The sequence below is a fragment of the Salvelinus alpinus genome, chromosome 31 (assembly GCF_045679555.1).
Source record: "Salvelinus alpinus chromosome 31, SLU_Salpinus.1, whole genome shotgun sequence".
Classification (NCBI taxonomy): Eukaryota; Metazoa; Chordata; class Actinopteri; order Salmoniformes; family Salmonidae; genus Salvelinus; species Salvelinus alpinus.
The window spans coordinates 39126021-39138247 of NC_092116.1; the positions used below are offsets into that span (position 1 = coordinate 39126021).

General features: G+C 37.8%; 2 protein-coding genes across 9 annotated transcripts in view; one reads left to right on the forward strand and one right to left on the reverse strand.

Moving 5' to 3' along the window:
• Positions 1-12227, reverse strand: part of LOC139561635 (butyrophilin subfamily 3 member A2-like) — a 1433431-nt gene that overhangs the window by 1249254 nt on the left and 171950 nt on the right. The window lies entirely within an intron of this gene.
• LOC139561637 (low affinity immunoglobulin gamma Fc region receptor II-b-like) overlaps positions 1-12227 on the forward strand; it is a 286052-nt gene that overhangs the window by 30168 nt on the left and 243657 nt on the right. For 2 of the 7 annotated variants that reach the window (XM_071378876.1, XM_071378877.1), the window contains exons 7-9: positions 136-216; positions 323-376; positions 434-494. In XM_071378876.1, the coding sequence (XP_071234977.1) occupies positions 136-216; positions 323-376; positions 434-494 (196 nt within the window). The other 5 variants (XM_071378871.1, XM_071378873.1, XM_071378874.1 and 2 more) reach the window with 4 other exon arrangements.

Here is a 12227-nt window from a genome sequence, read left to right on the forward strand (position 1 = left end):
TAATGATATGCATATCTTATATTCTGGGGATGAGTAGCAAGCAGTTGAATTTTGGCATGCTATTTTTCCCGAAAGTGAAAAAGCTGCCCCCTGCCCTCAAGAAGTTTTAAGATCCTCCCTCTCTCCTGTGTTTAGTTCCAGGTGGATCTGGTCCAGGTGATGTGACCTATGCTGACATCAACCACACAGATAAGAGACAACACAACAGAAGGATAGGTAGGAAGAAGGGAGAGACCAACAATCTTTCATCTTTCTGGAGTAAATCATATGTTTTTACCTTGTTTTTAACAATAGTTGTGACCTGTTTATGTGTTTCTTTCAGAGAGGGTTGTTCCAGACCCTGTCTTGTCAGCAGTGAAGACAGACAGAGAAACAGGTCAGAAGGTCGTGCCAGACCCTGTCTACCCAGCAGTGAAAACAGACAGAGATACAGGTCAGAAGGTCGTGCCAGACCCTGTCTACTCAGCAGTGAAGAAAGACAGACAGAAGTACAGGTAAGAAGGTCATTCCAGACTCAGTCTACTCAGCAGTGATGACAGACAGACAGACAGACAGACAGACAGACAGACAGACAGACAGACAGACAGACAGACAGACAGACACCAACGAACTAAAATTCACCCAACCTATTGTGGGAAACTTGTGAAAGGCTACCTGAAATGTTTGATCCAAGTTAAACAATTTAAAGGCAATGCTACCATATACTAATTGAGTGTAAGTAAACTTCTGACAAACTGGGTGTCACGACTTCCGCCGAAGTTGCTGCCTCTCCTTGTTCGGGCGGTGTTCGGCGGTCGACGTCACCGGCTTTCTAGCCGCCACCTATCTATGTTTCATTGTCCATTTGTTTTGTCTTTATTGTACACATCTGGTTCCCATTACATCATTATTTATTCCCTATTTAACCCTCTGGTTCCAACATGGTTTGGTGCATGATTGGTCTTTGTTAAGTGTTTGCTATTTCTGTGAGCTTGAGTATTTTCCCTGCGCGGAATTATTTTGTGATTTATTCGAGTAAAGTACATTTCTTACTCAGTTCTGTGTCCTGCGCCTGACTCCGTCCTACCCGCTGCACAAAGACACTTGACACTGGGAATGTGATGAAAGAAATAAAAGCTGAAATCAATCATTCTGTCTACTATTATTCTGACATTTCACATTCTTAAAATAAAGTGGTGATCCTTACTGACCTAAGACAGGGAACGTTTACTAGGATTAAATGTTATGAATTGTGAAAAACTGAGTTTAAATGTATTTGGCTCAGGTGTTGTCACGCCCTGGCCTTAGTTATCTTTGTTTTCTTTATTATTTTAGTTAGGTCAGGGTGTGACATGGGGGATGTATGTGTTTTTGTATTGTCTAGGGGTTTTGTATGTTTAATGGGGCAGTGTCTTGTATAGGTGTTTGTATGTCTATGGCTGCCTAGATTGGTTCTCAATTAGAGGCAGCTGTTGTTCATTTGTCTCTGATTGAGAGCTATATTTAGGCAGCCATATTCATTGGGTATTTCGTGGGTAATTGTCTATGTCTAACGTTAGTAGCTTGTGTCTGCACTTTCGTTTGTAGCTTCACGGTCGTTTGTTGTTTTGTTTCGTTTCGTGTTTCATCTTCGTCTAATAAAAGATGTATTCGTATCACGCTGCGCCTTGGTCCTCTCTTCCACATCAAGACGATCGTGACAGGTGTCTGTAAACTTCCGACTTCAACTGTATATTATGAATGTTGTAGCATGTTGTGTTATGAATGATGTGGCATGTTGTTTGTTATGATTTATGTAGCATATTGTGTTTGTTATGAATGATGTAGCATGTTGTGTTTGTTATAAATGATGTAGCATGTTGTGTTTGTAATGAATTATGTAGCATGTTGTGTTTGTTATGAATGATGTAGCATGTTGTGTTTGTTATGAATGATGTAGCATGTTGTGTTTGTTATGAATGATGTAGCATGTTGTTTTTGTTATGAATGATGTAGCATGTTGTGGTTGTTATGAATGATGTAGCATTTTGTGTTTGTTATGAATGAGGTAGCATGTTGTGTTTGTTATGAATGATGTAGCATGTTGTGTTATGAATGATGTAGCATGTTGTGTTTGTTATGAATGATGTAGCATGTTGTGTTTGTTATGAATGATGTAGCATGTTGTGTTATGAATGATGTAGCATGTTGTGTTTGTTATGAATGATGTAGCATGTTGTGTTTGTTATGAATGATGTAGCATGTTGTGTTATGAATGATGTAGCATGTTGTGTTTGTTATGAATGATGTAGCATGTTGTGTTTGTTATGAATGATGTAGCATGTTGTTTTTGTTATGAATGATGTAGCATGTTGTGGTTGTTATGAATGATGTAGCATTTTGTGTTTGTTATGAATGAGGTAGCATGTTGTGTTTGTTATGAATGATGTAGCATGTTGTGTTATGAATGATGTAGCATGTTGTGTTTGTTATGAATGATGTAGCATGTTGTGTTATGAATGATGTAGCATGTTGTGTTTGTTATGAATGATGTAGCATGTTGTGTTTGTTATGAATGATGTAGCATGTTGTGTTATGAATGATGTAGCATGTTGTGTTTGTTATGAATGATGTAGCATGTTGTGTTTGTTATGAATGATGTAACATGTTGTGTTTGTTATGAATTATGTAGCATAATGAGTTTGTTATGTAAGGGAACACCCCCTTGAAATGGACAAAAATGAATGGGATCATATTGGCACCGCACGAAACATATACACGATGTACAATACCACTCAATTGGACGTTGTTTCATTCAAAACTGATTGCAAATGCCATATGGCAAATGCCAAGTGTCTAACAGCAAAAAATCCAATAGATGGCGAGCGCGCTCCACCGTAATTTTTCATATTGCAAATGTAACACAAGTCAAGACCCAAGTATAACATTTTGAAAATGTGAAAAAAAAAAAAAAAAAAATTATCACCCCCTTAAAAAAGTGCTTTCTGGAACGTTTTTTGAAATTCTTTAGTTTTTTTGGTCAATTACACATGTATAATAACTGTATGAACATACTTTTGTCATATTTTATTATCATAATTATTTATTTATTTTTTAACTTGTCCATAAGGCATATGTTTTGTCCATTTGCAATATGATTTCATAGAAAGTCAAAAGTCGAAGTCAAAAGTCACTTTTTATATTTTTTTGCCAAATGTCATAAGAAATGTCCAAATGCAATATGAAATATTTGAAAGTGCCAAATCAGGGTGTTATGTCCATTTGCCATGCAAATCAAGATGCTATTGGCCATGTACGGTCATAGCAAGTCGGTTAACTAACCCAAAAGTCAGTGAACCATGTCCAAAAGGCATTTATACTGCACAAATGATATACTATGTTAACTTATGGCTGAAGGGGCAGTATTGAGTAGCTTGGATGAAAGGTGCCCATATCAAACGGCCTGCTCCTTAGTCATAGTTGCTAATATTTGCATATTATTACTAGTATTGGATAGAAAACACTCTAAACTTTCTAAAACTGTTTGAATTATGTCTGTGAGATTAACAGAACTCATATTGGCAGGCAAAATCCTGAGTTGAATTCAAAACAGGAAGTCAGAAATATGAGCTTGTATGTATTCACCAGAGTCCCTAAAGAAATCCCCTTGACATATGAATGATTGTGCGCTGCTAGGGATATCAACCATCAATAGAAATTATAATGAGACTTCTATGATGTTGTGGGAGAGAATGAGTGCAGAATCAGTCAGGTGTCCATCAAGCAGCCATTTTCTGATCATGCTTTTTCCTCGTGGTTCCATGGCTCACGAAGACAAGAAGGAATACTCCGATTGGAACTTTATTGAAGCTATATGTTAAAAATACCCTAATGATTGATTGTGTACTTAGTTTGAAATGTTTCTTCGACCGGTAATATCTATTTTTTGAAGTTTTTGTCCGATATAACGCTGACCAGAATTAGCGTTTGGATATGTAAACCAGACGCGCTAACAAAAAAGGTATTTGGACATAAATGTTTGTTTTGTTCGAATATTTGGACATAAATAATGGATTTCTTTGAACAAAACAAACATTTATTGTGGACCTGGGATTCCTGATGTGCTTTCTGATGTAGATCATCAAAGGTAAGGGAATATTTATCTTGCATTTTCGTGTTTATGTTGACGCCATCTTTGCAGCTGTGGTATTTTACTTTTGAGCACCGTCTCAGATTATAGCGTGCGTTTCTTTTTCCATAAGTTTTTTTTGAAATCTGACAGCGGTTGCATTAAGGTATATCTATAATTCAATGTGTATAACTTGTATTATCATCTATATTTATGATGAGTATTTCTGTTGAAACGATGTGGCTATGCAAAGTCACTTGATGTTTTTGCAACTAGTGAATCTAACGTGCCAATGTAAAACTCAGATTGTTTTATATAAATATGAACTTAATCAAACAAAACATGCATGTATTGTGTAACATGAAGACCTATGAGTGTCATCTGATGAAAATAATCGAAGGTTAGTGATTAATTTTATCTCTATTCTGGTTTTTGTGGAAGCTATCTTTAGCTGGAAAAAATGGCTGTGGTTATTGTGGTTTTGTGGTGACCTAACATAATCGTTTGTAGTGCTTTTCGCTGAAAAGCCTATTTGAAATTGGACACTTTGGTGGGATTAACAACAAGATTACCTTTAAAATGATATAAGACACATGAATGTCTGAGGAATTTTAATTATGAGATTTCTGTTGTTTGAATTTGGCGCCCTGCACTTTCACTGGCTGTTGTCATCCTGTTAACGGGAATGCAGCCCTAAGAAGTTTTAAGAAGGATTTAGCATGTCGTATTTGTTATGATGTAGCATGTTGTTTGTTATGAATTATGTAGCATGTTGTGTTTCTTATGATGTAGCATGTTGTGTTTCTTATGATGTAGCATGTTGTTTGTTATGAATGATGTAGCATGTTGTTTGTTATGAATGATGTACTAAGTTGTACTTGTTATGTATCATGTAGCATGTTATTGCTATGAATGTTGTGTTTGTTATGAATGATGTAGCATGCAGTGTTTGTTATGACTGATATAGCATGATGTTTGTTAAACACTGAGACCTGTTGGGGTGTATAAATGTATTTAAGTACACATTAAACACTGAGACCTGTTGGGCTGTATAAATGTATCTAACTACACATTAAACATTGAGACCTGTTGGGGTGTATAAATGTATCTAACTACACATTAATTAAACACTGAGACCTGTTGGGGTGCAGAAATGTATCTAACTACACATTAAACACTGAGACCTGTTGGGGTGTATAAATGTATCTAACTACACATTAACTTCTACTTGGTCACAATCCCGGATCAGGGAGCACCCTCATCAGTAAAAAAGCTGACTAGCATAGCCTAGCATAGCGCCACAAGTAAATACTAGCATATAAATATCATGAAATCACAAGTCCAAGACACCAGATGAAAGATTCACATCTTGTGAATCCAGCCATCATTTCCGATTTTTTTAAAATGTTTTACAGCGAAAACACAAAACCGCATATTTTCACCATTTTTTTACCGCATAGGTAGCTATCACAAATTCGACCAAATAAAGATATAAATAGCCACTAACCAAGAAACAACTTCATAAGATGACAGTCTGATAACATATTTATTGTATAGCATATGTTTTTTTAGAAAAATGTGCATATTTCAGGTATAAATCACAGTTCTACATTACAGCTGCAATCTGAAATAGTGCCGAAGCTGCCAGAATAATTACAGAGACCAACGTCAAATACCTAATTACTCATCTTAAAACATTTCTGAAAAATACACAGCGTACAGCAACTGAAAGCCCAACATCTTGTGAATCCAGCCAATATGTCAGATTTTTTAAGTGTTTTACAGCGAAAACACAATATAACATTATATTAGCTTAGCACAATAGCCAGAAACACAAGCAATTTACCAGCAGCACAGGTTAGCGATCGTAACAATACAGCAAAAGATATATAATTTTGGACTAACCTTGATATACTTCGTCAGATGACAGTCCTGTAACATCATATTACACAATGCATATATGTTTTGTTCGAAAATGTGCATATTTAGCAGCACAAATCGTTGTTATACAATGTGATCAGTGGCAACAGGTAATGCATTCTGACCGGCGCCATCTTGGAAAGGCACCTAAGTTTACGATTATTTATCGATTAGATTGACAAAAAAATACAGGTTGGACAGCAAATGAAAGATGCATTAGTTATTAATGCAACCGCTGAGTTAGATTTTTAAAATTAACGTTACTAGACATACAGTGTGCGTTACAGCCAGACTAGTGCCGCAATAACGGCGGACAAATGCGGTAAAATTTTTCCACATAAATACGGAATAACATCATAAATAGCTCTTACTTTTGGACGAGCTTCCATCAGAATCTTGGGCAAGTTGTCCTTTGTCCAAAAGAATCGTTGCTTGGTTGTAAAACGTCGTCTTCAACTTCGGAATTAGCAGCTAACAATAGCTATGTGGCCACAACATGCCCAAATCCCCAAAACGCAATACTAAGGCAATTCCGAAAATAGCAATATACTCGCATAAACTGATATAACTCGGTTTAAAATAACTTCGTTATGATGTTTCTAACACCTATATCGAATTAAATTACAGACGGATATAGCTAAGGCCGATAACTGAGCGTTTCAAAATGCCATCTTGAGGTCTTGCTTTGCGCAATGACGAACGACGAAAAGAGAGCACACTTCGTTCCTTGGCCTTTTATAAGCTCTGAGAACTACGTAGACACTCCATTCCACTTCTCATTGGTTACTGACATCCAGGGGAAGGCGGGTGCAGTTCATGTCGACCCATAGGATACATACAGAGCTTTAAACTGATCTGAGAACAGAGCCTCGTTTTCAGACCTTCGCAGTTCCTGTCATGGATTTCGCTGCAGAATGAGTTCTGGTTCACCCACAGACATAATTCAAACGGTTTTAGAAACTAGAGATTGTTTTCTATCCAATAGTAATAATAATATGCATATTGTACGAGCAAGAATTGAGTACGAGGCAGTTTAATTTGGGAACGATAAATGTCCAAGTTGAAACAGCACCCCCTGTAGTGTCAAGAGGTTTTAAACACTGAGATCTGTAAAGGTGTATAAATGTTCCTGTGGTGTTGGAGGTCTTCACTGCAGTAGACTGGATCAGCTCCTCTGTTCCCCACTCATCTCTCTCTCCTCTCTCTTTACCTAGTGACCCTGTTCAACAGAACGTCATGGTGGGTGGAAAACATTGCTCTCTTCAGCAGCGTTGAATAACCACAACCCTGTCAGTCCATCTCTTTACTTCTCCTTTCTCTTATCTTCTCTCTCAATCCTTCCCTTTTCGTGACCAACACACTTATCTTTAGATGCTGTGGCCTTGACTGCCATCAACAGCATCAGCAACAGAGAGGTGTGAAGTTTCCATAACAGAATTAGAATTAGTTTATTCATGTGAAATTGGAAATTTGTATTTTTCTATAATGTCATTGTGTGTGTTTAGCTTGAGCAACAACTTTGTATGGTTGCCAACTTGTCAAATAAAGCTTCCTAAAATGTGTTAGAAAATGTGTCAGTTTGTCACTTTCATGAGTTTGGAGTAATAACATGTTCCACTACTGAAGACATTGTCTCTAATCTAGTGGAGTAATAACATGTTCCACTACTGAAGACATTGTCTCTAATCTAGTGGAGTAATAACATGTTCCACTACTGAAGACATTGTCTCTAATCTAGTGGAGTAATAACATGTTCCACTACTGAAGACATTGTCTCTAATCTAGTGGAGTAATAACATGTTCCACTACTGAAGACATTGACTCTAATCTAGTGGAGTAATAACATGTTCCACTACTGAAGACATTGTCTCTAATCTAGGTTGGAGTAATAACATGTTCCACTACTGAAGACATTGTCTCTAATCTAGTGGAGTAATAACATGTTCCACTACTGAAGACATTGTCTCTAATCTAGTGGAGTAATAACATGTTCCACTACTGAAGACATTGTCTCTAATCTAGTGGAGTAATAACATGTTCCACTACTGAAGACATTGGCTCTAATCTAGGTTGGAGTAATAACATGTTCCACTACTGAAGACATTGTCTCTAATCTAGTGGAGTAATAACATGTTCCACTACTGAAGACATTGTCTCTAATCTAGTGGAGTAATAACATGTTCCACTACTGAAGACATTGTCTCTAATCTAGTGGAGTAATAACATGTTCCACTACTGAAGACATTGTCTCTAATCTAGGTTGGAGTAATAACATGTTCCACTACTGAAGACATTGTCTCTAATCTAGTGGAGTAATAACATGTTCCACTACTGAAGACATTGACTCTAATCTAGTGGAGTAATAACATGTTCCACTACTGAAGACATTGTCTCTAATCTAGTGGAGTAATAACATGTTCCACTACTGAAGACATTGTCTCTAATCTAGTGGAGTAATAACATGTTCCACTACTGAAGACATTGTCTCTAATCTAGTGGAGTAATAACATGTTCCACTACTGAAGACATTGTCTCTAATCTAGGTTGGAGTAATAACATGTTCCACTACTGAAGACATTGTCTCTAATCTAGTGGAGTAATAACATGTTCCACTACTGAAGACATTGTCTCTAATCTAGTGGAGTAATAACATGTTCCACTACTGAAGACATTGTCTCTAATCTAGTGGAGTAATAACATGTTCCACTACTGAAGACATTGTCTCTAATCTAGGTTGGAGTAATAACATGTTCCACTACTGAAGACATTGTCTCTAATCTAGTGGAGTAATAACATGTTCCACTACTGAAGACATTGTCTCTAATCTAGGTTATGCCTTTATATTTCTAGAAAATGAATAAATAAGGAAGAATGTTTCACTTCTCTTTTTGACTTCTCTAACCCCAAACCCTGGCCTGGTCTAAATGGTCTGTTTCGCAAGCATTCCCCGAAGTCTTGCGATATTGTGCCTCTGGGTTTAGAAATGTCTGGTGGGTATTAGCACCAACAGAGAAGGTTTGAATCCTAAGCAACCTGCCTCCACATTGTTTGAAGTACAATAGACCAACATAGCTACCGTAGTAGGTCAAAGCTGTATGCTGGAAAACCTTGGTAGAGCATGGGTGTAGAAGGCATTACGGTGCTCATGTGAATTTCCTTTATTTTTCGGCTAAAGACCAATGCCTACTTCTCAATTAAAACAATGTTTTTTATTTGCAATTAGATACAATGCCTTCAGAAAAGTATTCATACCCCTTGACTTATTCCACATTTTGTTGTTTTCCAGCCTGAATTCAGAATGTATTAAATAGATGTTATTTCTCAACCACCTACACACAATACCCCACAATGACAACGTGAAAACATGTTTTTAGAAATGTGTTTAAATTTATTGAAAATGAGTATTCCTACCTCTGATTCAATACATGTTAGAATAATATTTGCCGCCAAATACAGATAGTATTTCTGTAGTATTTCTGATTTAAGAGCTTTGCAAACCTGGATTGTACAATATTTGTACATTGTTCTTTTTAAAATTCCTCAAGCTCTGTCAACTTGGTAGTTGATCATTTCTATTGAAGGTCTTGCCATAGATTTTCAAGCCGATTTAAGTCAAAACTGTAACTAGGCCACTCAGGAACATTCAATGTCGTCTTTGTAAGCAACTCCAGTGTATATTTGGCCTTGTGTTTTAGGATATTGTCCTGTTGAAAGGGGCCTATCTGAGGGACCTTCCAGCTAAAAATGTGTGTAGGGTACAGAGATGAGCCAGTCATTCAAAACTCATGTTAAACACTATTATTGAACACAGAGTGAGTCCATGCATCTTATTATGTGACTTGTTAAGCACATTTCTACTCCTGAACTTATTTAGGGTTGCCATAACAAAGGGGATGATCTCTTTGTTTCTTGGGACCTAGAACAAGCATCTCTGTTTTGCCCGAGTTTAAAATTAGAACATTTGCCGCCATCCACTTCCTTATGTCTGAAAACACAGGCTTCCAGTGAGGGCAATTTTGGGGCTTCACCATGTTTCATCGAAATGTACAGCTGTGTGTCAGCCGCATAGCAGTGAAAGTTAACATTATGTTTCCGAATGACATCCCCAAGAGGTAAAATATATAGTGAAAACAATAGTGGTCCTAAAACAGAGCCTTGTGGAACACCGAAATTTACAGTTGATTTGTCAGAGGACAAAACATCCACAGATATAAACGGATATCTTTCTGACAGATAAGATCTAAACCAGGCCAGAACTTGTCCGTGTAGACCAATTTGGGTTTCCAATCTCTCCAAAAGAATGTGGTGGTCGATGGTATCAAAAGCAGCACTAAGGTCTAGGAGCATGAGGACAGATGCAGAGCCTCGGTCTGACGCCATTAAAGGTCATTTACCACCTTCACACGTGCAGTCTCAGTGCTGTGATGGGGTCTAAAACCAGACTGAAGCATTTCGTATACATTGTTTGTGTTTGTCAGTGTTTGTCAGGAAGACAGTGAGTTGCTGCGCAACAGCTTTTTTCAATTTCTTTTTAGAGGAATGGGAGATTCGATATAGGCCGATAGTTTTTTATATTTTCTGGGTCAAGGTTTGGCTTTTTCAAGAGAGGCTTTATTACTGCCACTTTTAGTGAGTTTGGTACACATCCGGTGGATAGAGAGCCGTTTATTATGTTCAACATAGGAGGGCCAAGCACATGAAGCAGCTCTTTCAGTAGTTTAGTTGGAATAGGATCCAGTATGCAGCTTGAAGGTTTAGAGGCCATGATTATTTTCATCATTGTGTCAAGAGATATAGTACTAAAACACTTAAGTGTCTCTCTTGATCCTAGGTCCTGACAGAGTTGTGCAGACTCAGGACAGCTGAGCTTTGTAGGAATACGCAGATTTAAAGAGGAGTCCGTAATTTGCTTTCTAATGATCATGATCTTTTCCTCAAAGAAGTTCATGAATTTATTACTGCTGAAGTGAAAGCCATTCTCTCTTTGGGAATGCTGCTTTGTAGTTAGCTTTGCGACGGTATCAAAAATACATTTTGGATTGTTCTTATTTTCCTCAATTAAGTTGTAAAAATATGATGATTGAGCAGCAGTGAGGGCTCTTCGATACTGCACGGTACTGTCTTTCCAAGCTAGTCGGAAGACTTCCAGTTTGGTGTGGCGCCATTTCCGTTCCAATTTTCTGGAAGCTTGCTTCAGAGCTCGGGTATTTTCTGTTTACCAGGGAGCTAGTTTCTTATGACAAATGTTTTTTGTTTTTTAGGGGTGCGACTGCATCTAGGGTATTGCGCAAGGTTAAATTGAGTTCCTCAGTTAGGTGGTTAACTGATTTTTGTACTCTGATGTCCTTGGGTAGGTGGAGGGAGTCTGGAAGGCCATCTAGGAATCTTTGGGTTGTCCGATATTTTATAGCCCGACTTTTGATGATCCTTGGTTGGGGTCTGAGCAGATTATTTGTTGCGATTGCAAACGTAATAACATGGTGGTCCGATAGTCCAGGATTATGAGGAAAAACATTAAGATCTACAACATTTATTCCATGGGACAAAACTAGGTCCAGAGTATGACTGTGGCAGTGAGTAGGTCCAGAGACATGTTGGACAAAACCCACTGAGTCGATGATGGCTCCAAAAGCCTTTTGGAGTGGGTCTGTGGACTTTTCCATGTGAATATTAAAGTCACCAAAAATTTGAATATTATCTCCCATGACTACAATGTCCGATTGGAATTCAGGGAACTCAGTGAGGAACGCTGTATATGGCCCAGGAGGCCTGTAAACAGTAGCTATAAAAAAGGATTGAGTAGGCTGCATAGATTTCATGACTAGAAGCTCGAAAGACGAAAACGTCGTTTTTTTTGTGTAAATTGAAATTTGCTATTGTAAATGTTAGCAGCACCTCCGCCTTTGCGGGATGCATGGGCGATATGGTCACTAGTGTAACCAGGAGGTGAGGCCTCATTTAACACAGTAAATTCATCAGGCTTAAGTCATGTTTCAGTCAGGCCAATCACATCAAGATTATGATCAGTGATTAGTTAATTGACCTTAACTGCCTTGGAAGTTAGGGATCTAACATTAAGTAGTCCCATTTTGAGATGTGAGGTATCACAATCTCTTTCAATAATGGCAGGAATGGAGGAGGTCTTTATCCTAGTGAGATTGCTAAGGCGAACACCGCCATGTTTCGTTTTGCCCAACCTAGGTCAAGGCACAGACACGGT